The sequence below is a fragment of the Prionailurus viverrinus genome, chromosome F1 (assembly GCF_022837055.1).
Source record: "Prionailurus viverrinus isolate Anna chromosome F1, UM_Priviv_1.0, whole genome shotgun sequence".
In the NCBI taxonomy this organism is placed as follows: domain Eukaryota; kingdom Metazoa; phylum Chordata; class Mammalia; order Carnivora; family Felidae; genus Prionailurus; species Prionailurus viverrinus.
This window is the reverse complement of record NC_062577.1, coordinates 3,069,871-3,096,605: the sequence shown is the minus strand read 5'-3', so window position 1 is coordinate 3,096,605 and position 26,735 is coordinate 3,069,871. Positions and strand designations below refer to the sequence as shown.

At 41.7% G+C, this 26,735-nt stretch overlaps 2 protein-coding genes across 5 annotated transcripts in view; one reads left to right on the top strand and one right to left on the bottom strand.

Annotated features, from left to right (window-relative positions):
* The window catches only part of ADSS2 (adenylosuccinate synthase 2), a 36,979-nt gene extending 24,328 nt beyond the window's left edge, over positions 1-12,651 (bottom strand). Inside the window, exons 1-2 of one of the 2 annotated variants that reach the window (XM_047840614.1) lie at positions 12,357-12,651; positions 78-180 (exon numbers count right to left, since the gene is read on the bottom strand). In XM_047840614.1, coding sequence (XP_047696570.1) covers positions 78-180; positions 12,357-12,539 — 286 coding nt within the window. In that variant the 5' untranslated portion in view covers positions 12,540-12,651. Of the gene's footprint in view, positions 1-77; positions 181-2,246; positions 2,316-12,356 lie in introns of those variants that run through there. The other variant, XM_047840613.1, reaches the window with a different exon arrangement.
* A 1,806-nt stretch (positions 12,652-14,457) lies between these two features.
* The window catches only part of CATSPERE (catsper channel auxiliary subunit epsilon), a 201,574-nt gene continuing 189,296 nt past the window's right edge, over positions 14,458-26,735 (top strand). For all 3 annotated transcript variants that reach the window (XM_047841280.1, XM_047841279.1, XM_047841278.1), the window contains exons 1-2: positions 14,458-14,583; positions 15,784-15,832. In XM_047841280.1, coding sequence (XP_047697236.1) covers positions 14,519-14,583; positions 15,784-15,832 — 114 coding nt within the window. In that variant the 5' untranslated portion in view covers positions 14,458-14,518. The remainder of the gene's footprint in view (positions 14,584-15,783; positions 15,833-26,735) is intronic.

Below are 26,735 nucleotides of genomic sequence, written 5' to 3'. Positions count from 1 at the left end.
CAGCTTGGATAACAAAAATGTACACCATTATCAATTGAGGGAAAAAAAAACCCAAACGGTTCAGTTTATACACTCACCAATGAATGCGGTAACATTGGGATTAATTATTCCACTGGGTAAAAGATGAAAATCATATTCCACAGAATCTACAACAACTGTATGGCCGGCATTATTTCCTCCCTGAAAATATAAGACAGGGGAAAATTGACCCAGACAATAAATATGACAAATAACACATCTCCCTTCTAAAGTGAACTAGTAATTTCTTCTAAAATGTCAATATAACTGAAGAAAACCCAAGTATGTATTCTCCACAAATACTTATTTTTATTTTTTTAATGTTTTATTTATTTTTGAGACAGAGAGAGAGAGACAGAGCATGAGCAGGGGAGGGGCAGAGAGACAGGGAGACACAGAATCCGAAGCAGGTTCCAGGCTCCGAGCAATCGTGACCTGAGCCGAAGTTGGACGCTCAGCCGACTGAGCCACCGAGGCGCCCCACAAACACTTATTCTTTAGAGGCTTTATAGTAGTTTGACTATACCCTCTTCTTCCCCCCACCACAGTACCCTGATTTTTCCTGACGGGATCTAGAAAACTAACAAATTCAGGTTTCTAGAAGGTAGAAAGACATCTCCCCTCTTAAAAAGAGAAAAAATTGTGAGAAAAGAAGTACAGGGAACAATTAGTTATTCTGGCTTGGGCATTATGGAGGACATGTAGCAATCTAATTAATTATCCGTGATATTTCATCCAAACACAGAAAAATCCCTAGATTAAAAGAGTAATCGATCCAGTTATGTCGACCCTAACTTGACATAAACATTCATGTAATTCCCACGGTACTAAAAGGGCGTCAAGCAGCTCTGTGACCTGAAATGTGTATTCTTACACGGACTTATCTATCAACTAGGAAATCTCCAAGTAACTCCTTCCAATACTGGCTATCCTGAGACTCCAATTCGTAAATGTGTAAGTCAGTCTTGTGGGTGTTTAGTACCAATCCCTGAATCCGCTCATCTCTGGATAAAGTAATACACTGGGTCAAGGAACCTCTAAAGTTGAGAAACATATTATAACCCCATAGTGAAACTTCCACTCTGTGAAGCTGATGCCTAGAATAGTCAACACAAAGCAAAACCTGAGGTCAGATTAGGTTCACAGGAGACTGACTATTAAGTGACCACATAATTTTTCTAATTTTTTTTTTGAGTTTATTTATCTTGAAAGAGAGAGAGAGGGGATGGCACAGAGAATCTCAAGCCCACTCCACACCCTCAGCACAGAGCCTGACCTGGGGCTTGAAGTCACAAACAGAGAGAACATGACTGAGCTGAAATCAAGAGTCGGACGCTTCATAACGGACTGAGTCACCCAGGCGCCCTAATTTTTCTAATTTCTAAGCTTAAAAAACATTAAAAAGAAAAACCCCACACAAATCAACTGATATTTAAACTTCTACATAATATTAACAAAAAGCTTAAAGTAAACAAACCAGGAATATGTTTGCAACAAATACAAAATTTAACAACATCCTTGTTGGACACTAAAAAAAAATATCAATACACTATGCGTCCTGAGAATGACCAGTTTAACTTTATCCCAAGGCTGTTTTTGACAAAATGAAGGTTATTTACTTTTTACCAAATCATCACCAATCACGAACTCACAAAACCTGCCAGAAGGCTGGTCTTGCACAAAAAAATAAAAAAATAAATAAATGCCTATTTACACTGTTCTCCACAAATACAAAGCATAGAACTGCCTGCTTTAAGACTAGTACATGTCTAGGTCAGGTATGTTTAAAACAAAACAAGGAAAGACCGGACAGTGAGGTCTGGAAGGCAAACAGGTGGGCGGCAGGCCACAGGAGGACAGAAGCAGGAGTGATGAGCAGCACTTCCCTCACTGTTACACCGGGGGAACCTGGCAGTATTTCCCCACTTTTTATGTTTTAATAAGAAACATCTGCATGTGAGAAAAGGCTCTGAAGAATGCACGGTAGGGGTGAAGTCTTCCTCATAGTCCTCACCCCACCAGGCCCTCCCTACCAGTCACCACCAGGTTTTGGTGTAACTTCTGGAGGTAATTTGCCAAAGCCAACAGGTAATCTGCGTCCTGTTTCGTTGCACACATCCAAACGGCGGGAGCTGTATACTCCCGGGCAGCCTGCTTTTACTTAGCAAATCTGAGCACGCGTTCCACACCTTGTGAACCGAACCACCTCATTCTTTTCATGGCCCTACCGTACAGCTTTTTATATGGTCCCATACAGAATTTATTTCCCACAAGAGAGGCATCTGGGTTGTTTCCAATCTGTCGTCCTTAGAGACAACGTCACAGCAGCACTTCCTGGTGCACACTTTATTATGACTTCACACTTGTGCAAGTTTATTACCAATTCTGATAGAACCCTAAAAGAAAAATAACTCACAGGACAATTCTTACTTGGTGTTTATAGCTTTTCTTTCACAGATCTATCCCTCATGCTAATATTAGCTTTTTTTATCGCGACTTTTTACGATTTAGGAGACCTTCCCCCAAACTTTCAGGAAAAATCTTTCCGGAGTATAAAGCTCATTCAAATTTCTGGAGATCCTACGAAGAGATCCTATGAAGATGCTCATTTGTTATTAATTCTAAATTGTTATAAATCCCTAAATCTAAGAAATTTGTCCTCAACTGTTATAAAGTACTAGTGACTTTATGACAAAAAAAAAACTAGTAAAGCACTATTACTTCAGCATAATCAGTTTATTTTTTTTAATCCATCATTTGCCTAAGATAAAAAAACACGCCACAATTTTTGGAGTAGACCTCTAAAGTCAGTCTCCTAATTTACATAAAACTACTTTTATAGGTACACTAATATAATCATTTGGTGAAACAATTATTAACTCGGCAGTGCCCAATAATGTTCTTATTGTGTAACCAAACCCTACTCTCTTAGATAATGTTTTACCAAGACAGACAGTAATGGTGGAAGCAACCGTAATAAAGCGGATTGTTTGTTACGGGTTGTGAGAGATGACGCTAGGGGGATGAGACGGTTTAATTTGTTAAGTTCTTCCAAGTTTACAGGTGGTGGTTCAGGCTGGAAAAGTTCAGCTGCAAAAGGCTTCAAAAGCACACTTTAGTGAACAGCTGAGCGCATTCAAACACTAATCAGCCCTTTCAATAACCAATGTCCTATATTCAGGCTTCCTACAGGATTTCAAGCTCATTTAAATTCTACTTGGTTGAGCAAGAAAATATGGTTAAACATGCCCAGAATAACCCTAGCTTATTCATTCTATTAAGGAGCTAGGGGAGAAAATGCAAGCCTGCTTGTTAGCGTATCTGGTCATTAGTGCCCCGGGGGAACTGGGGTAGGACGGCTTCTAATCTCAAACACACAACTCTGCAGAAAAGATTCCTAAGGTGAACTGAGGGAGAGTTACTCATAAGGAGCTTCCTGACAAGGTGATCTATACAGGAGATAAGCTTTCGTAAACTGTCGTGTTTTACAAAATGCGACAGAGGCAGCTTCAAATCTGAAGTGTCTATTTGGCTGTTAACCTCAAATATTCATAGATGGTGTGCAATACACAAAAGTCCCCTTGGGAGCTCAGGCAACGGTCTCCAAACACAGACTACACCGGTCCAAGGAGAGGTCAGCACACTAGCAAGCAGCAAAACACGGTTTCGATACGCGCACCACTGCTAACCACACCACACCCGCCCCCCACACCCTCCAGTGGATTCGGGGGGCAGAGTCTGAACCACAGGCTTCCACGTCTGTGATCACACTGCCGGTCACAGGGGCAGTTCCGCGAGCATGTCAGAGCAAGTAACGAGAACATACACATTTAATCGTGTTTAGTAATTCTCATAAGGAGCACTGGGGAGGCGAGAGAGCACTGTATACACGATCAGAGAGAAATATCGTCTACTTTTAACGGAGATGTGCTACTCTCTTCCCAACGCGAAATTTCTGCAAAACAAACTTGATGAATTATCCCCCCTCCCCACAGCGTACTAGTCATATATTCATATTAATAGTTACAAGTAACTATCTCTTGCTGTTTTGTTAAATTCCCGTAACACATGGTCCTAGTCACTCATGTAGGACACATGTAGGTCCTAGTTACTGTTAACTATCAAAGCTGCATGTTTTATATCACTTAACTAAAAACACAGAATGTGTTTAATTGTCATACAATCAAAAGAGCTGTGGACTAGCAATTAATGTTGTTCTCCAGATCAATGATACCAAGAGAGAAAATATTTTTTAACAATTCTCAGATGCCTTAATTTTTTAAACATTTTAAATTCTGAGATTTACCCTTTAAAACCCCAAGAAACAAGAAATCCGTGTGAACACAAAGTAACTGCATATTATGTGGCAAGTTGCTTTGAGAAAAAGCCTAAGTTTATAATGCCTTAAATGATGGTTTTTCCTATACTGAATATCAAGAATAAATGCAAATTCAGGGACACCTGGGTGGCTCAGTCGGTTGAGCATCTGACTTTGGCTTAGGTCATGACCACACAGCTCTTGAGTTCGAGCCCCGCATTGGGCTCTGTGCTGACAGCCCGCTTCAGATCCTGTGTCTCCCTCTCTCTCTGCCCCTAACCCGCTCGCATTTTGTCTCTGTCTCTCTCAGAAATAAACAAACATTAAAAAATTAAAACAAACTAAATAAAAACAAACATAAATGCAAATTCACTGTATTGAAGTAAAAAAATAAACCTATGAAAGAAAATCCAATCAGGTCTCACCAGTCACAAAACATCCCCTAATTTGGTATTCATTTTACTAATTCTCTTCAACTATTATTCTTGCTTTCAGATTAGATGTAAATAAAATATTAAATGCTGCTTAATGACCCAGAATAAAATGTCTCTCGTTGACATAAACTAGAACATGATGGAGGCAAAAGCAGAACTAAAATGCTATGTTCTCAAACCTAAAAATCAAAGTTTCTGATGTATGCTTTAAGTTTTATAAACCATTCCTAAGATAGGCCATTTTCACTATTTTAATTATAGTTAATCAAAACCAATTTTTTCAAATGTTTATTTATTTTTGAGAGAGAGAGAGAGCGGGGGAGGGGCAGAGAGAGAGGGAGACAGAGGATCCCAAGTGGGCTCTATGCTGTCAGCACAGAGCCCGACGCAGGACTCAAACTCAGGAACTGTGAGATCAAGACGTGAGATCATGACCTGAGCGGAAGTCGGATGCTTAACTGACTGAGCCACCCAGGTGCCCCAATAAAAACCCATTTAATTCCAAACATTCTTCCCTCTAGAAAAACAGCGGCTCTACAGTATACTTAATACTGTTACCAAACAATTCACAAATAAGAATAACCCAGAGCCAGTATTTCGTCATTGCGCATTTTCCTATATAAAATAACTCTCCGTCAGCTACACCTTCTTTATGTTTCGTCCCTCTTCTTTTCCCTCTCCCCCCAAACTCCTTATTTTGCAAATCATTAATTGACCCAGACTGGGAAACCTGATCCGACCAAGCCTGAGCCAATCAAGATCCTCCCCTCTTGGGAATTGGATTTTGAGTAGCGAGAAAGGCAGTAGCTCAGTGACACCTGTAACCTAAGGGAGCCTCCTTTAAAAAAAGGTTGCCAGTTCGGGCTCCTGAGCTCCCAGGAGCTGCCTTTACCCGAGGCCACCCTGAGGACTGGCCAACCCGTCCTTGCTTCAAACAATTCCCCATTTTGCCCAAGACAGCCTCCCTCCATTGCTACAAACAACAGACTCCAAATGATTCACCGCAGGAACTAATTGCAATATAGTATGCATACAGCTGGCTCTCTAAAGTTCCTATCTTGCACTGGTGATAAACCGAATACAAAAAATGATTAACTTCCAAATGTTAGTATGTATGCTGTCAAGAACAAAACTCGGAAGCACTACAGGGATGGTATGTATAACAGTATTTAGTTATTTTGTAACTGTTCTCAGTTGTACACTTCCCAATTGGGGTTTGAAGCCTGAGAAAGGAGACAATTAATTTTCCTTCCGCCGGAGCCGTCAAGCCCAACCCTAGAATAAAAGCTTGGATCAGGAAATGGTGGTATGTGCAAGTTTCCAATTAAGAAGCTCCAAAGGTCCAGGGGAGATTTAAAAGAAAAGGTTTTGGGGGCACCTGGGTGGCCCAGTCAGTTAAGTTCGACTTCAGCTCAGGTCAGGATCTCACGGTTTGCGGGTTCGAGCCCCACGCCGGGCTCTGTGCTGATACCTCGGAGCCTGGGGCCTGCTTCGCATTCTGTGCCTCCCTCTCTCTCTCTCTCTCCGCCCCTCCCCCACTCACGTTCTGTCTCTCTCAAAAATAAACAAACATTAAAAAAAAAAAGTCTGGAAGGGAATGAAATGAAACGACATTAGTCTGCAAAAGCGACTCCGAAAAAAGAAAAGAAGAAAAAAAAGCGACCCGATTCCCAACTCAGCTCGCTATTGGGTCTTACCTCTTTCCCAAATCACTCCCCTAACCGAGTTCCTGCTGTGACCTCGGAGGTGAAGACAGTAAAGGGCAACACCCCCCCCCCCACCCCCCCGCCGCCGTGTTGCAAACCCGAAACAATGGCGTCTGCAGCAACAGCAGGCGCCCGAGAGTCCAGGGCTGACACTTTTGTGCGCAAGCCTGGAGGCCTTTCTCAGGCCACCGAGGCCTCTGACACACGGTCTGTGCGTCTTTGTCCTTCCTGCCCCGAGTACAGAAACACCGCGCTATGACCACACAGCGCAAAGTGAACACCCGTCCACAACAGGTCCTGCCCTGGATCACGGGAGAGGGCAGCGACGCCTCACACCCCGCGCCCCCGAACCATCCCAGCAAGCAGAGAAGGGTTCCTATGTCTTGCCTCGAGTCTTCAAGCATCTCAGAAACCTAACAGGCTTTTGAGACAACGCTGATGACCTGGGCTGGTTTCTCGGGAGAACGTCAGACCTGTGCCTGTCTTTCCACACGCAACACTTCTCCTTACGCCAAAACTAAAACACTTGTCAACGCACAGCAAGAAAGTCATTACAAACAAGGATGACTAGTCTTGTAGGAAGACGTTCATCTAATTGCAATTGGCTTATGATTTCAAAATAGAACGGGTTAAGTGACTAGCAGTAAGTCGACCAGTTAAACTATTCAGCAGTAACCAGACACACTAGATAGGAAGAGAAAACATATACACTGCTCAGTTGTCTTTTAAAGGCTTAAGATACTCTCTTTACCTTACGTTATCACGGTTACCTTCCAGTTTCGTGCAGATAAATGTCACACACATGATGAAAAGCTTGGGAGGACCTTAGGTTCCTCATCAAGCCGCGTGTAGACGCTAGGCACCAAGCCCTAATATACACACTTACTAAACCAGGGTCATGGATGGAAAGATCAGACACGCAACCAAAAACTGCATAAACCAATGATGTGTGATGCAGCTTTTGTAAATGCTTGAGCAAAGTTCACCCAATCATTACATTTATAAAGACACTTTCTTAAAAATGCACTGGAAGTATACGGCAGGTTTCAAGTAAAAAAAAAATTTTCTCATGAATAAAAAAAAGGCTTGATATAGACAAAAATCCCACTTTTTAAGGAAGAATTCTAAATAATCTGAACTACACAGAATTAAAAGTTGGTTCAATGCAAAGAACCATCCCACGTTGGAGCCAGAGTCGCCTTGGGAAGGGACTTCTGTTGACGGTTCTCAACGGTGCCCACAGCCAACACCGAATACCTCAAAGTCCTCTTTTCCACTGGTAAAAGTATTCCGACAGTCACCAATCTCTACGTATTGGTGAGTAGCTTATCCATACTGACCTTTAGTGTCAAAATCTGACATGAGGCCCAAAAGATAATACTGCTAAATGTGGGTCCGGTTATAGTAAGCCAGTAACTATATGCCAATTTACCATTTCACTCTACATTTGTTCTGGGCAACAGTTTGTCCTAGACATAACTTGAAATTACCCAACTCACTCACCCATTCCCACCAAAATTAAAGAAAGAAAATAATATTGATCAGACGTCACTGAGATGATCTCATGATTTAAAAATTTATGCCTCAAAAATAGAGATTATACATTAACAAATTACATGTTATATCCTACTGTACTATTATATATAATATCATTATATATTATCTATATTTATATCAACAGAATAGGCTTAAACAGTAAACAACTTGAGATATCCTCATTAACTAAATTTTCAGATCTACTGCCCTCAGCAGACAAAAACTATTTTACTAGAATGACACGGCATTCAAGCGAAACATGCTGAGGAAATACACACAAAAAATTACAAACATCAGTTATCTCTTCAAACACACAAGACATAAGACTTTAATATAAACCATTAAAGCCTCTGAACATAACGGTACAGTATAAAAGTACTAGTTAAAATACTAAGTAACAAATGTTAATCCAACGAATGCTGGGGATTCCACCTTAAACTCATGCCATCAGTCAATTAACTTGTCCAGGGAGATGTTAAAATAATTTACAGGAAAGGGTTAAGCTACCGGTCTCAAAGAAATTTCTAGACGTGATCCAGACACCTAATAAATATTTGTTGAGGATTTACTTCCTCTCTGTCTCACAGAGTACTTGGTGCTATGGAAAAAAACAACAACAAAAAAAGCACAAATCCTCGTTTTGAGAAAATTTATATTCTGGCAGGGAAAACACAGTAATCCAAGAAAGCAAGACTTAACCAAGTATACCACACATTGGCATACATCTCTGTACTTGGGAAAGTCTATGAACTTTATAAAAAGTGTTGACAGGGGACACAGAGATAGCGATTATTATGAATCTGGAAAAACAGTTTACCCTAAATGCTAATTCTTTACCACCTTCAAAATTGTGGGAAGTGGTTTGGGAGGTAATTTTAGTTGTATCAAGTCAAGGCATTAAAAAACACTTTAGTTATGCCTTTTAAATTATCTCTCAATTTTTCTAATCATTCCACCGACAAAGTCTCAGTTTGCTGCTGTTAGGTCTTCTATACTTTTTTTTGTTGTTTGTTTTAACTTACTAATAGCTGGTTTCAGAGCCTTCTGCGAATGTCAGCATCTAGCTACAAATTAACATTTTCTTCATTGTATTTATTTTCATGGCAAGCTTTTATATAGAGCAAGTGACAGGATACACTTTCCCTTTATTAATTTTCCCTAATTAATTTTAGTTAACATTTTTCTTTATGTTAACTTTAAAACCCTGAGGGGAAAAAACACAAAGAGAGAGAGTACTGTCCTAACTATTCCGGATCCCAGGCAACTTCCTGGTTAAGGAAGACCACCTTGCTGACTTTCTAGAACAATAAATAAACCTGCTTAACAAGTGGTAGAAACGGTAACAGTTCAAACCTCTGTAGTTTCTACTCAACAAAATAAAGAAAATAAAGTATAACAGTTTACTCTGGAGGATGGGGGGGTGGGGGTGGTGGTGATAGCAAGAGACTTCCTAACAAAGCAACTTTTATGCTGCCAGAAAGGGGCCGACCTACACCCACCCATACTTTAACTCTTTGAAAAACCCCTACCAGTATCCTTCTCCAATCCCTACCTGGCAATCCCTGCTTATGTTGCAGTTGTCCCTCGGACTGTAAGCTCCTTGTGGGCACAATCCCTGCCTTTTTCAGCTTAACTCTGGGGCTAAGTGGTTCCCCCTTTATCCCCTGTAGATACTCATTCGGTGATTGTTGGATAAATAAAATACACCTGGAGTTGGTCCTACACGTACGGCTTTTCCTTAAAAGACATCAATTTAAAATTAAGATATCAGGAAGTGTTGTTCTTTGATGTTAAGCCCTACGTACTGATTTATGGATCTAGAGAATTTACCAAATTGTAAATAATTCCGTATAAATCCTGAATCTGCAATGCAGGCCTTAACGGTGTTGATGAAAATGCCACTAGTGTTGCATCTACTCTTTCCAATAAGGCATTTGATATATTTAACATAGTTAAATGCAAGGTCAGTTTTTCTTTCAAAAACTTTATTTTAAATTGGAAAAAGTTCCTTTATGATTCCATTGTTAAACCATGAACACATCATCTGTATACCACTTCTAGAGAAACAACCTGTACACAAGCCGAGTTTATGGCATAAATATGATCAATAAAAACCGTACCAAGTTCTAACAAAGTATAGATTTCCAGTAATACACAAAACTTAAATCACCAAACAAGGCATTTCAAGCTACAAATGTCTTCCAACGTTGACTTTTCCCAGCGCTCTAGATACACTGAGAATTTCAACATTCCATATTCTTCAGTTTTATAAGCCAGGAGAATTTCAGTAAGTAGGAGTCAGCTTACTAGGGCTGACCAAATAATATAAAGTTACCAAGGTGAATCACAAGAGAGACGCTTAAATCTATTCATTACGTAACTACTCTCAGTAACAAAACTAGTAAGAGTCCTTCCAATGATGAGCTCTTAAAAGGCACTAGAATATGAAGATTTTAGAATTATATAAGGATTGCGGTCAGTCAAAAGTTTACAGGTGGCGAACGTCTGCGTAACAGGTCTGCACAAATGTTCCTCCTCTGTCTTCAGCTAACAGTTTTAAGCCAAACTTGGCTCCTTTTCAATCACTTCTCTCTAGGCTTTCCAAGGGCATCAGATGAGATTGGTCCATGACCTTCGTCAAGAGGACATTCACAACAACACAGAAACACCTTCTCTTGTATACAAATTCATTCTACTATTTTTCAAGGAAATACTAAAATCGGGGATCTTTTAGAATAAATGCTCTTCAACGTTACATTCTCCAAACCTTCTGACAACCCATAATGTTACTCAGCCTAAGCATTACTATTTCTGGGTAAGGAAGACGGCAGGAATGACAGGGAAGGGGACAAAGAGGCCCAGCCTCTCTCCCTTTCTACCCAGCAAGAGTTAGGTATTCTCATTCTTCTTTCCCTGTAGCATGGCCAGACCTGATTTTAAGACAAAAGCAAGGTGAAAGCTGGCTTTTGGAGCAGCTCCTAAGGCAATGTGGGGCAGGACTTGCATGGAAACACGCTTAGGAGTAAGGCAGTAAGTAAGGTAAGTGGGTCGCCAGAGGGCCGGACGAAGAGAGAGCTGAAGGTGGGGAGAGGTGGTGGTGGTGCTAAGTGGTAATACTAAGAGGCCATGACTATCTTGGCTAAGGAATGGGCAGGGTGAGTTTCTGCATGCAAACAAAACAAAACAAAACAAAACCCCACGACAAATGAGAATATCTGCATTTAGCTTTTTCTGTACTTGTGATTACTTTGTTTCTGCTTGCTCAAATGACATTCAGGTAGAACGCTTTCAATCGAGTGGGCCTACTAACTTGTTACAACATACACAGCATGGCATCATCATACTGTGCCATGTTCACGAGGAAGAGACCTACCTTCTTGCGAGGTAAACAGCAGTTCATTTCAAATACATCGCAATTTGTTTTGAAAGTGGTTATTGCTCAACCACTTCGAATTTTGAAACTGGTAATAGTTATCTAAGAGCCTTCACAAAGGCGTAGCCTAGAGGCTGCTTCAAAGCAACCGACAAATCAGAAGAAAGCTTACACTGAAAACCACGTGTCTCCGGGTAGGAAGTACATTACCGTTCCATTTCCCGAAAGTTCACTTTCCGTGTGAGCGTAACAATGTAAATATTTCTAAATACCACATTTGACATCCGCGCATTATTTGCCTCACTCGTAGAGGAGCTGGGATTCTTTCATCTGGGACCAACAAGTAACAATAATCTACCCTTAACATGAATACACGGGGTACCGAGTCAAAACCCGGGGCCGTTAACTGTGCAAAGCCCGGAGGCTGGGGTCTCGTGTCAACAAAGTGGACGGGAGGAGGCAAAGGTCTGCACGCTGGGGGCCTGCAGGTGGGGGAGTGGCGAGCGGCTTTTCGGGCGCTTCGGAACAATCCATTCCGCGCCCCCCCCCCCACTTCCATCGGTCTCCCCCGGCTGGGTGGGTGGGTTAAGGGGAGGGAGCGTGCTGCAGCCGCGCGGGGTCTCCGCCCGGAGTCGGGAGCAGGCCTCCCTCGGGCGGGAGCGTCTCAAACTCGGACCGTATCCCGTCCCCACCCCGGCCCCAGACCCGGGGCTGGGCACTGCCCCCCACACCCAAAACTGCAGCCCCCGAGGCATGGCGCGTCTCCCAAAGACTCCCCGTCAACCCTCGTTTTCCTCCAGAGCCACCCCAACCCCTCGGGTCAGGGGTCTCTGACCTCCCGCCATTTCTCCACGTCGCCGCAGCTCCGAGCAGGAGAGAACCTCAAGGTGACACCTCCTTTTGGACGACGGATCCGGGTTCCGCGCCCGCGCTCTCGGGCCCGGCTTCGCGTCAGAGCCCGGTCGCCTCACCTGGCAGCGGCACACGATGTCGGCGTCCTGCGCCAGCAGATCCACCACCTTGCCTTTGCCTTCGTCGCCCCACTGCGCGCCCAGCACCACCGTCACCCGGTTCCCGCCGGGCCGCGCCCCGGGGCGGCCGCAATCGCCGTTGGGCAGGGAGGATGCCGCCGGGTTGGTCTCGGCGAACGCCATGGCTCCGGTGACGCGAGGAGAGCCCGAAGGAGGCGCGGGCGGCGAGGAGTGCGCGAACCGAACTGCTCTGCGGCCGCCAGCCACATGCGGAGGAAGAAGGAGCCAGAGGCCGGCCCCGCCCCCGCCCCCGCCGGGCCGCCCCTCTCCAGCCAGGCCCCGCCCCGCTCCCCGCCACAGCCCACTCAAGGGGCGACCATGACTGCCCCGCGCAGGCCGGCCGCCGCAGCACCGCCCGCAGGAAGAGGCCCCGGTGGCGGCAACCGCCGCCACCCGGGACTGAGGCCACGCCCCTTCCGCAGCCTGGCGCGCCACCCCAGGGGGAGCCCGCGAGCGGAAGAGGGCGGGGGCGGGGCCTCGAGCGCGCTTCGCCTCATCGCCCCGCCCATCCGCCCTGGTCCCGCTTTTCAAACTGGAGAGGCGCGGAGGTGCGTGCTCGAGCGTCGGACTACAACTCCCGGCATGCAACGCTCTGGGCGGAGGCGACGTCTTCTGGGGCCATGGTGTCCTGCCGTCTGCAAGCGTTCGTCCTCAAATTGTTTTTTAATGACTTGTCTTTATTCAGCGACGAGATAGCGTGTGCGAAATTCAAAGGGTGGAATTCCAAAATACAAATGGGATGGAATTGAAATGTATAGATTTGGAACTGGAAACTAAAGGCCTGGAAGTAAGAGAGATGGGGCAGGGATCAAAGAGGGCAAACTCAAAAGTAGAGCAATGGAGGACATTAGAACTGAAAGTCTAGAGATCAAGTAAAGTTCCAACCCTTCTCATTATACACACTAGTAACAGAGGCTCAGAGAAGAGGAGAATACTGATGTACAGTTTGTGCCAAATATTGTGATGCACTTAGCTCTTTTAAATTCCACAACCACGTAAGGGAAGTAATACTCTCTTACCCTTATTTTATAGGATTTAAAAGTTAACTTGCTCTAGTGCGGGCTGAATTGGCACCGAGAGAGCCCAGAACCCAGGCCCTTTTTGTACATTCCACTCTTTAGTGTTTGAACCGCGCCTAGCTTCTGGAGTAAACTGTATCACCTGCTGATCTAATGCTCTTCCAACTGCAACACAAATTAACTATGACAGCTAATTCTGATATAAAGATGCTTCGGGAAAAAGTGCGAATAGAGTCTCATGTAAACATTAAATGCAATGTCTACTACATACATATCGTATACACACAATCACGTTCTCTAATGGTCCCTAGAGCGTATTTTAGTATTATACTGGTTTTATTCAATGATTCCTTGTCGGTAAGCCTTGAGGACGTACTACAAACCATGATGGTGCTGGGCACTGAGGACGTAAGGAGGAGTAAAGGTAGTTGCAGCACTCAAGGATTCAGATTATTTGGTCTACTAACAAATAAACATAAATTAGAAAACTGAAAATTGTGGTGTTTATCTTAGCTTTACCACCGGATTACAAACCCCTTTGTAAACCAGAAAGGTGTCATATTTCCTTGTACTCAAGTGCACGAGGTGGCGTTGGGCCTAAAGTAGGTGCTCAATAAGTCCCCGTTACTGTTCATTTCTGTTGAACTTAAAAACCACTTCTAGAGTGCTGGATCCTGGAAAGCACTGCCAGATATGTATTCGCTATTGCAATATTTATGTACAGTCACAACGAAGACTTGGGCTAAAGGGTGCAGGAACTTAAAAGCTTCACCCTCGTTCCGTCAACTGGGATTTTCCGGAGTGGTTTTGCTCTTTCACTCCCAAAAAGCACGGTTTCTGCCCTTCCTCCCGTCTGGTTTTGCGTTTCCTCCTCCAACCAACTACCAAGCTCAGGGATAGCGCAGGTAGCGGCGCGCTGGCACGCATGCGTACTGCGCGCTGGCCCTCGCGGGTGGGGCTCGACCCCGCCCTGCGGCGCCGGGCCCCGGGCACCTCCTTGGCGGGTCCGCCGGCACCCCGGGGGAGCGCGCGAGGGCAGGGTGGGCGTGGCCCGGGCCGTTGGGCGGACGCCATCCCGGCGCCATGTCGGCCCAGGGAGTGGCGGTGTTGCTGTCGTGGCTGAGCTGCTGCGGCTCGGCCCTGTGGAGGTAGAGAGACGCCCAAGGCGCCCTGGGACACCGGGCAGGGCGCGCCCCCGCGCCCTGGCGTCCTGGCCCACCCGCCCCTGCGGACCAGCGCCCCGAGCCCCAGCTCCCGGCCCCCAGCACCGGCGCCCCGCCGCCCCCTTCCGCCAGTTTTCCATGAATGGGGCGGGAGTGAGGGGCAGTGCTAGGGCTCTGCTACTCCAGGGTCTTGGTGACTTCGCGTGGCTGTCGGGTGCACAGCTGAGCCCCCGCGAATCCGTACACTCGTTTCCTCCTGCCGCGCCCTCGTTCCGCCGGAGACGAGCGGAGCAAACGAGAACCCAGAAGTCGCCACCACCGGGGAGTGGAGGCAGGGAGCGAGGGCACTTCCCTAGGATGACTAGGTGGTTGATGGTTTCTGGTGCTTTGTAAGCTTCCATTTTTTCCTCTATAAGGTGAAGAAGATGAAACCTGCCTCACGGGGTTGTCGTGAGGCTTGAATGCAAAGATATATTTAGCTCCCAGCATAGGCCTGGCAAACAATGGATCAATAAATAAGGATAGGGGATATTATTAAGGATGGCCTGTGAATTCTAGGTGTTGTATAAACTTTATGTTGTACCCCAGAGGTCACCAAACTTTTCTGGAAAGGACCAGGTAGTAAATACTTGGGGCTTTACAGATGATGCAGTCAACTCTGCCATTTTAGGGATTCATGCACACCCTTACAATAGCCAACCAGGGGATGTGGCTGTGCGCCAATGAATCTCTATTATAAAAACAAACAGGTGGAATTGGACCTGTAAGGCATGGTTTGACACCCCCTGGTCTACATTCATAACGGACGATACTAAATTCATTGAGATAATTAGTGCAAAGTTGCAGTCAAAATTCAGGGTAGATGTCTTATTGAACGAATTCTTCCTTTGCTCAAGGTCTAACAGATATGTACCTACATTTTCTACTAAGAGCGTTAACATTTTGTTTTTGACATTTCGTATCCCGACGGAATTGGTTTCCTTTAATGATCTAAGGTAGGGCTGCAATCATTTCTTTCTCCTTATGAGTCCAGTTCCGTTTTCCAGTTCCATTTATTGAATATTGCCTCTGTCATATGCAAAACTTCCCTCTGCACTTATGTCAGCTTAAGGGTTTGCTATACAATCCCTCTTATTTGGAGGAGAAATTAGTTTTAATATTTATATTTGACCTTTTCCTCCACAGGTATTCCAGTAACAGCCCAAGCTACCACATTTTTAGTACCAGAAGTACTGTAAGTGTTTAATTTTTTTCAAACTATAGTCAAGAATCATTTTTTACCTTAGAGCAAAGAGCAGTGTTTTATACTTAGTTGTATAGTGTGGTGTCATTCATTTATTTTTATTTTATTTCCGTTGTCTCATTTGTCATCCTAATATAAATCCCCTTCCCAATGAATGTCCTTAGATATGTGTGTAGCAAAAACAAATAATGTGGTTTTGAGTGTTTTTTTTTTTTATTTAGTATTCACGGATAAGATGGCCATACAATATATTGTGTAAACTATAGACAGTGAAAGATAGTGCTATTAATATTTTTGCTGGGACAGCACGTATGAATTGGAACGGCCTAGATAAACGGAGACGTATGGTCACCAAAGCTGTACATTTCATTCTCTATATTCCTTTTTTTATCCAATACTTTGCCTTAATTTCTTCTGAATGCTGCCTGCTTACTAGTGTGTGTTTTATTTTATTTATATACCCCCCTAATGATGGACACATGGCTTTCTATCACCACAAACAACACTGCGAAGAAGATCCTTCCACATGTCCTTTTATGGGTCTGCGCAATAATTTTTCAGTTATGGTTGCAGGGACACGGGGAAAGCAGACAATTTAAATTCTGCAAGATTGTTCTTAAATGGCAATCACAATTTCCACTCTCACCTAGTGCACATCTCCACCAAAGTCTGGTATTATTGAAGTTTCTATTTTTTACCAACATCGTTAGTATGTGCTAATATCAATGTTGCTATTTTCAATTCTCTGATGGCTAGTGATTTTGAGCATCTCTTACCACATTTACACAAGCTTCTGTTCTGAATTGCCTGGTCATAACCTTTTGCCCATTTTCCATTTAAGTTTATGCCCTTTTCTTGTTGATTTACAGAGTGCTGTATACAGTCCACTCTCTATATTAGTTGAATATTGGTTTTAAATGTTTCAGTTATCAGGGCATCTGGGTGACTCAGTCAGTTAAATGTCCAATTATTGACCTCAGCTCAGGTCTTGATCTCAGAGTTGTGAGTTCAAGCCCCACGTTGGACTTTGCACTGGGAGTGAAGCCTATGTAAAAAAAAGTTTAAGTTTTAATCATTTTCTTGTCTCTCATCTACTCATCTAACCATTAACTTTGTCCATGGATATTTTATTTTTCAAGAAAAAGCCGACTTTTGTTGAACCAAACCACTCTGCCTCCCCGCTCCCCCCCACTCTTTTTGACCTCATACTTTCTACTTCTTTTGCAGCCCTTTTTTTTTTTAGTGTTTATTTATTTTTGAGAGAGAGAGAGAGACAGAGTGTGAGTGAGGGAGGGGCAGAGAGAGAGGGAGACACAGAATCTGAAGCAGGCTCCAGGCTCTGAGCTGTCAGCACAGAGCCCAACATGGGGCTTGAACTCAAGAACTGTCAGCTCATGACCTGAGCCAAGTCAGACGCTTAACCAACTAAGCCACCCAGGTGCCCTTGGAGTCTTACTTAAGAAAAATCTTCTCCTGCCTGGAGTTGCAAAGATATTTATCCTTTTTCTTTTATATGCTTTATATCTTGACCTTTCAAATATAGGTCAGAAATTCATCTAGAGTCCACTTGTATATAATATAAAGTATGCATTCACGTTACTTTCTCCATGTAATGAACCACCATCAATTAAACAACTTACTGTTTTTCTATTATTTTCTGGTATTATCTTTTTAGATGTTGTTAATATCTATATATAGAAAAAAGATAATACCAGAAAAATAATAGAAAAACAGTAAGTTGTTTAACGTAGCTGCAGTTTAGCTTCAATGGTGTGTACTCTTTCCTTGAATTAACATGCCACAGTATAGGCATCCTTTTATTCTAGATAAGCAACTAGGTTGTTTCCATTTTTAGTCTGCTATGATTAGGGCTACTAGGAACATTTTTATGCCTATCTTCTGCTTAACATATATGCATTTCTGGTGGGTATATAACTAAGTGGAATCGGTAAGTCCTGGGGAATATGCACGTGTTCAGCTTTAGTAGGTGATGCAAAAGATTTTACAAAGTAATTGTATCGGTTTACACTTATATTCTATGTTTATATATATCATTGCATTTACATTATTCAAAATTTATTACGTTACTCAAAGTCAGGCAAAAGGAAACTATACAAACAACGTCATTTGTTTTTAAATCCATTGCTATCCGTTTCTTATAAAATCTGCACCTAAATTGTTATTTGTAGTTAATTTCTTTAATATCATTTATCTATTTCATCTTTGTTTCTTGAACATCTTTGCTGTATAATTGACCATTTGATTAGTCATTTTAAAAATCTCTTTTTTTTCTAAGTAATCTCTGCACCCAGCATGGAGCCCAAACTCATAACCCCACGATTAAGAGTCACATGCTCCACCAACTGAACCAGCCAGGCACCCCGTAAAAATCTCCTTTCTTGACCTCTCCTGTTTCTTTATAATTTTTAGGGGGGGTGACAGAAATATATCATCTTAGTTGGCAATTGGTAACCAAAATAGTGGAATTATGTCATTATAGAAATGCAAATTGGGAGCCAGAGTTTGATTCTCCACCAGGAAGGTAGACAAAATGCAAGAGACTAGATGCTAAAACCAGTGGTATAGCAGCTTCCTTGCAAGTGATATTCAGAGAAAGAAAGAAATTATTGAGTGTACAGAAGACACTTTAGGGATGAAATATTTCATAAATCTTGATGGAAAGCATTTTGAAACAGTTTTTCTCTACCTATTTGCTTTTCTGGGAGCTTTGGCATGAGCTTTGGCAGGATTCAGGTTTGACACACATCTAGGAACCTGTGAAGGTGCTCTGAGGGAACATAAGCTCATGGAGGCCATCTCTCTACTTCCCTATGTCTCTCTACAGCTTGCCAGTATCTCCCATAAAGGAACTTATGCATTTGTCTAGAGCCTCGTTTTTGTAACCCACAGGACACCTCCGGATTTCCTGGCTCTAGTGGCCAGGGAGGCTTACACTTGTAGTCCCATTGGACTATATATATGTGTATACTTTAAAAGCTACTGCTTGAGTGTCTGGCTTCTAGATAACATGAATCTAGGTGCTCACTGAGATCCTCCCTTTGGGACAATGACAGGACTGGAACATCCTCAACTACTGGGAGTTATTAAAAATAAAGTAAGCTTCTTGGACAATCACAAAGTTTTGAAGGACAACCAAGACCTAGGGCAAGGTTAAATGATAAGCTTCATCTTTTACACAAGGCCACTTCATCAAGACTAGAAGAGGTGGTTATTTTATCTAATGCATAGAAATGAACACAAGAGAGTCAAGGAAATAGAAGAAACAGAGGAATATGTTCCAAACAAGAGAATAAGATAAAACCTCAGTGACAGGGGTGGGGGAGACACCTTCCTCTAATGGAGATAAGTAATTTGCCTGATAAAGAGTTCAAAATGATAGTTGTAAAGATGCCCTTTGAACTCAGGAGAAGAATGGTTGAACACAGTAAGAACTTCAACCAAGAGATACAAAATATAAGAAGATACCAAATAGAAGTCACAGAGCTGAAGGATATAATAACTGAACTGAAAGGTACACCACAGGGTTCAGTAGAAGACTAGACAAGGCAGAAGAAAGGATCTGTGAACCTGAAAGCAGAGCAGTCGAATACACCTAAACAGAGCAATAAAAAGAAAAAAGAGTGGGGGGAAAAAGTAAAGATATGTTAAGGGACTTACAGAACAACATCAAGTGGACTAACATTCACATTATAGGGGCCCAAAAGAAGAGAGAAAGGGGCTGACAATTTTTAAAGAAATAATGACTGGGGCGCCTGAGTGGCGCAGTTGGTTAAGCGTCCGACTTCAGCCAGGTCATGATCTCGCGGTCCGTGAGTTCGAGCCCCGCGTCAGGCTCTGGGCTGATGGCTTGGAGCCTGGAGCCTGTTTCCGATTCTGTGTCTCCCTCTCTCTCTGCCCCTCCCCCGTTCATGCTCTGTCTCTGTCTGTCCCAAAAATAAATAAACGTTGAAAAAAAAATTTAAAAAGAAAAAAAGAAAAGAAATAATGACTGAAAGCTTCCCTAATTTGGGGAGGGAAACAGACATCCAGATCCAGGAAGCCCAGAGAGTCACAAATAGGATGAACCCAAAGAGACCCCAACAAAGACACATTATAATTTAAACATTGAAAGTTAAACACAAGGAGAGATCTTACAAGCAGCAAGAGAAAAATAACTTCTGTTACATGCAAGATAAACCCCATAAGGCTATCAGTAGATTTTTCAGCAGAAACATTGCAGGTCAGAAGTGAGTGGCACAATATATTCAAAGTGCTGAGACAAAAAAACTTCCACACAAGAATACTCTGTGCAGCAAAATTTTCATATAGAATTGAAGGAGAAATTGTTTTCCAGATAAGCAAAAGCTAAAGGGATTCATCATCACAAACTAGCCTTACAAGAAATGTGAAAGTGACTTTTTATGCTGGGCGGGGGGGGGGGGGGGGGGGTACTAATTAGTAACAAGAAAACATGAAAGAATAAATCTCACTGGAAAGGTAACTGTATAGTAAAGGTAGTGGGTTAGTTACTTATAAAGCTAGTGTGAAGGTGAAAAGACAAAAGTACTAAAAATAAACTAATAATTTCTTAAGGGATGCACAGGAAAAAAAGATGTAAACTATGACATCAAAAACAATGTGCAAGGGGTTAGTAAAAATGTAGCACTTTAGGTTGTGATCAACCTTGAGTTATTATCTACTTAAAATACACTGTTACAAGTTTTTGTGTGTAAGCCTCATGGTAACCACAAAGCAAAAAACCTGTAGTAGATACATAAAAGATAAAGAAGAAGGAATCTAAGTATGCCACAAAAGAAAGTCAACAAAACAAAAGAAAGAGAGAAGAAAGAAACACAGAGAAACTACAAACCAGCCAGAATACAGTTAACAAAATGGCATAAGTACAGCCATACCTCATATCATTGTGCTTCACTTTATTGTGCTTTGCAAATACTACTGTTTTGTTTTTGTTTTTGTTTTTGTTTTACATATTGGAAGGTTTATGGCAACCCTGCATCAAGCAAGTCTGTCAACACCATTTTCCCAATACCATCTCATCTGCTCATTTCATGTCTCTGTGTCACATTTTGGTAATTCTCACAATATTTCAAATTTTCATTATTGCATTTGTGATAGTACTCTGTGATCAGTAACTGCAGCTTGCTGAAAGCTCACATGATGGTTAGCATTATTCACAATGTTTTTTAAACTAAGGTATGTACGACATAATGCTATCACACACTTAATAAACTATAGTACAGTCTAAACAATGTTTATATGCACCGGAAAACAAAAAAATTATGTGATTCATTTTACTGTGATATACAATTTATTGTAGTGGTCTGTAAATGAAACTGCAATATCTCAGAGGTATACTTGTACATACCTACCAGTAATTACTTTAAATGTAAATGGACTAAATTCTCTAATCAAAAAACCAAGTGGCTGGCTGGATTAAAAAAAAATCCATCTATGTGCTGCTGATAAGAGACTCAACAGATGTAAGGGCAAACACACAGACTGAAAGTGAAGGGATGGAAAAGGATATTCCATGCAAATGGAAACCAAAAGAAAGCAGTGTTGGCTATACTTCTATCACACAAAATAGGCTTCAAGACAAGAGCATTACATGAAGAAGAAGCGTTCAATCGAATAAGATGACATAACATTGGTACCTATTTATGCATTCTGCATAGGAGTTGCTGAACATATAAAACAAATAATAACAGAACTAAAGGGAGAAATACACAGCAACACAATAATAGTAGAGGACGTTATTATCCCACTTTCATTAGTGGATAATCCAGACAGAAAATCAAAACAGAAATATCAGCCTTGAACAACACATTCAACCAGATAGAACTTAACAGATATTTACAGAACATCCCATCCAGAATGAACAGAATACACATTCTTCTCAAACACAGGGAACATTCTCCAGAATAGAGAGGTCATGTGTTAGGCCATAAAGCAAATCTTAAGATTAGTATCATATCAAGGATGCTTGGGTGGCTCAGTCGGTTGAGCATATGACTTTGTCTCAGGTCATGATCTCTCAGTTTGTGGGTTTGAGCCCCAGGTCAGGCTCTGCGCTGACAGCTCTGAGCCTGGAGCCTGCTTCAGATTCTGGGTCTTCCTCTCTCTCTCTGCCCCACCCCCACTCATGCTCTGTCTCTCAAGAATGAATAAACATTAAAAAACAATTAAAAAAAATAAACATTTTAAAAAATTTTAAAAAGAGGATTAATATATCATGCAAATTTTCTGACTGCAATGGTATAAAACTGGAAATCAATGATAAATAGAAAACCGGAAAATTCACAAATATGTGGGGGTTAAACAACATGCTACTGAACAACCAATGCATCAAAAAATAAATTGAAAGACAAATCAACCAGTAACTTGAGACAAATGAGGAGGGAATGGGATGCAGCAAAAACACTTCTAAGATAGAGGTTCATAGCTTAAATGCCTAAATCAACTAACAAGAAAAATATCAAACAATATTACACCCCAAGAAACTAGAAAAAGAAGAAATGAAGCCCAAAGTAGGTAGGTAGAAGGAAATAACAAAGATAAGAACAGAAATAAATGAAGTAGATGGGGTGCCTGGGTGGCTCAGTCAGTTAAGCATCCGACTTTAGCTCAGGTCGTGATCTTGCGGTTCATGGGTTCAAGCCTTGCATCAGGCTCTGTGCTGACAGCTCAGAGTTTGGAGCCTGCTTGGTATTCTGTGTCTCCCTCTCTTTCTGCCTCTCCCCTGCTCATGCTCTGTGTCTGTCTGTCTCTCTCTCTCTCTCAAAAATGAATAAAACATTAAAAAAAAGAAAGAAATGAAATAGAGATTACAATAACAATATAAAAGATCAATGAAACTAAAAGCTGGTTCTTTGAAAAGATAAAATTAACTGCAGGATACAAAATCAATATTCAAAAATCTCTTGTGTGGCTGTACACTAACAGCAGTCTGAAAGAGAAATTAAGAAAACAATCCTATTTGGAATTACATCAAGAAATAAAAATACTTAGCAATAAATTTAACCAAGGAGGTAAAAGACTGCTACATTAAAACTATAAGATATTGATGGAAGAAATAGAAGAAAACATAAGAATTAACATTATTGGGGCGCCTGGGCGGCTTTGTCAGTTAAGCATCCGACTACAGCTCAGGTCATGATCTCATGGTTCATGAGTTTGAGCCCTGTGTCAGGCTCTGTGCTGACAGCTCGGAGCCTGGAACATGCTTCGGATTCTGTGTCTCCCTCTCTCTCTGCCCATTCCCTATTTGCACTCTGTCTCTCTTTCTCTCTCAAAAATAAATAAACACTTAAATTTTTTTTAAAGAATTAACATTGTTAAGATGACCATACAACTCCAAGAAATCTACACTTTCAGTGCAATCTTTATCAAAATTCTGATGCCATATTTTACAGAAATAGAACAAACAATGGAAAAGTTTGTGTAAAACCATAAAAGACATCAAATAGCTAAAGCAATATTGAGAAAGAAGAACAAAGCTGGAGGCATCACCTTATATGATTTTAAACTACATCACAGAGCTGTAGCAATCAGAACAATATGTTGGCATAAAAATAGATATAGAGGGGTGTCTGGGTGGCTCAGTCGGTTGAGTATCCAACTCTTGATTATGGCTCAGGTCATGATCTCACAGTTTGTGAGACTGAGCCCCAAGTTGGACTCTGCACTGACCGTGCGAGTCCTGCTTGGGATTCTCTCTCTCCCTCTCTCTCTCTCTCTGCCCCTCCACCCCCCTCTCAAAATAAATAAACGTTTAAGAAAAGGGACACCTGGGTGACTCAGTCAGTTAAGCATCTGACTCTTGGTTTCAGCTTAGGTCAAAATCTCATGGTTCATGTGGTGACAGCACAGAGCCTGCTTGGGATTCTCTGTCTCCCTCTCTCTTCCCTTCCCCTGCTCTCTTTCTCTCTCTCAAAATAAATAAATAAACTTCAAAATACATATATAGAGAGGGATGCCTGGGTAGCTCGGTTGTTTGAATGTTCAACTTTGGTCAGGTCATGATCTCACAGGTCATGAGTCTGAGCCCCAAATGTGCTCACTTTTGTCAGTGCAGAGCCTGCTTCAGATCTTCTGCCCCCCTCTTTCTCTGCCCCTCCCTGCTTGTGCTCTCTCTCTTGCTCTCTCTTTCTCTCTCTTAAAAATAAATTAACAACATTAAAGAAAACAACACAGAGATTGATGGAACAGAATAGAGAGCCCCGAAATAAACCCATGCATATATGGTCAATTAATTTGCAACAAAGGAGCCAGGAATATACAAGGGGAAAAAGACAGTCTTTTTAATAAAAGATGTTGTGAAAACTGGATAGCCATATGCAGAATGAAACTAGACAAGTATCTTATACCATATACAAAAATTAACTGAAAATGGATTAAAGTCCTGAATAAAAGACTTGAAACCATAAAACTCTGAGAAGAAAACACAGGCAGTAAGTTCCTTCACATTGGTCTTGGCAATGACTTTTTTTTAAACTGACACCAAAAGCAAAGGCAACAAAGACAAACATAAACAAATGGGACTACAACAGACTAAAAATATTTTTCACAGTAAAGGAAATCATCAATAAGATGAAAGGGCAATGTACCGAATAGGTGAAAATATCTACAAACCATGTATCTCATAAGGGGTTAACATCCAAAATATATAAAGAACTCATACAACATACAACATAAAATAGGAAAAAGCAAACAATTTGATTTAAAAATGAGCAGAAGATTTAAATGGACATTTTTCCAAAGAAGATCTACGGATTGCCAACAGGAACATGAAAAAGTGCTCAGTGTCACTGATCATCAAGGAAATGCAAATCAAAACCACAATGAACTCACTTCGCACCAGTTAGAATGCCTATTATCAGAAATGAGAGAGGATAAACAGCGACTGACACCACAGAAACACAAAGGATCATAAGAAAATACTGTGAAAAAGTATATGCCAACAAACTGGACAGCCTGGAAGAAATGGATAAATCTAAATAATCTTCCAAAGCTAAACAAGGAAGAAATAGAAAATCTGAGCAGACCAATTAAAAGTAACAAAATTGAATTGGTAATCAAAAAACTATCACAGAATAAAAGTCCAGGACCAGATGTATTCACATAATGAATTTTACCAGACATTTAAAGAAGAGTTAATATCTATTCCCCTCAAATTCTTCCCGAAAATTGGAGAAGGAAAGCTTCTAAATACATTCTATGAGGCCAACATTACCCTGATACCAAAAACAAACAATGACACCACAAAAAAATAAAACTACAGGCCAATATGCATGATGAACATAGATGGAGAATCCTCAACAAAATATTAGCAAACTGCATAAAACAATACATTAAAAGATCACTCACCATGATCAAATGGGATTTATTCCCAGGATGCAAGCATGGTTCAATATCTGTAAGTCAATCAATGTCATAAATGACATCAAGAAAATGAGGGGGAAAATTATATGATCATCTCGGTAGATGCAGAAAAAGCATTTGACAAGATTCATGATAAAGATTTTCAACAAAATGGGATTAGAGGGAACATACCTCAATATAATAAAGGCCATATAGGAAAACCCCACAGCTAACATTATACTCAATGGTGAAAAACTGAAAGCTTTTCCTTTAAGGGCAGGAACAAGACAAGGTTATCCACTCTCACCACTTTTATTCAACCTAGTACTGGAAGTCCTAGCCACCCACAGCAATGAGACAAGAAAAAGAAACAAGATGCATGCATATTGTTAAAAAAAGAAAAAAAAAGGGTTGGGGGGGGGGCCTGGGTGACTCAGTCGGTTGAGCGTCTGACTTTGGCTCAGGTTATGATCTTGCTGTCCATGAGTTCGAGCCCCGCGTCGGGCTCTGTGCCGACAGCTCAGAGCCTGGAGCCTGTTTCACATTCTGTCTCCCTCTCTCTGCCCCTCCTCCCACTCATGCTCGGTCTCTCTCTCTCTCTGTCAATAATAAATAAACACTAAAAACTTTTTAAATTTTTTTTTCAACGTTTATTTATTTTTGGGACAGAGAGAGACAGAGCATGAACGGGGGAGGGGCAGAGAGAGAGGGAGACACAGAGTCGGAAACAGGCTCCAGGCTCTGAGCCATCAGCCCAGAGCCCGATGCGGGGCTCGAACTCACAGACCGCGAGATCGTGACCTGGCTGAAGTCGGACGCTTAACCGACTGCGCCACCCAGGCGCCCCTAAAAACTTTTTTTAAAAAAGTTAAACTGTCACTATTTGCAGACCACATGATACTTTATAGAGAAAATCCTAAAGACTCTACCAAAAAGCTACTAGAAGTAATAAACCACTTCAGTCAAGTTACAGGATACAAAACTAATATGCAGAACTCTGTGCTATTTACTAACAACAAAGTAATGACTTTATTGTTAGCACTAACAGTAAAGTCCCAGAAAGAGAAATTTGAAAAACAACACCACTTTCAATTGCATCAAAAGTAATAAAGTACCTCGGAATAAACTTAACCAAAGAGGTGAAAGACGTGTACTCTGGAAACTATAAAACACTGATGAAAGAAATTGAAAATGACACAAACAAATGGAAAGATATTTAATTCTCATGGATTGGAAGAATTAATATTGTCGGAATATCCATATTACCCAAAGCAATCTGCAGATTCAGTGCAATCCCTATCAAAATACCAATAGCATTTTTCACAAAACTAGAACAAATAATACTAAAATTTGTATGGACCCACAGAAGACCCTGAATAGCCAAAGCAATCCTGAGAAAGAAGAGCAAAGCTGGGGGTATCACAGTTTCAGATTTCAAAATAATACTACAAATCTGTAGTAATCAGGAAAATAAACACATAGATCAATGCAACAGGATAGAAAGCCCATAAAT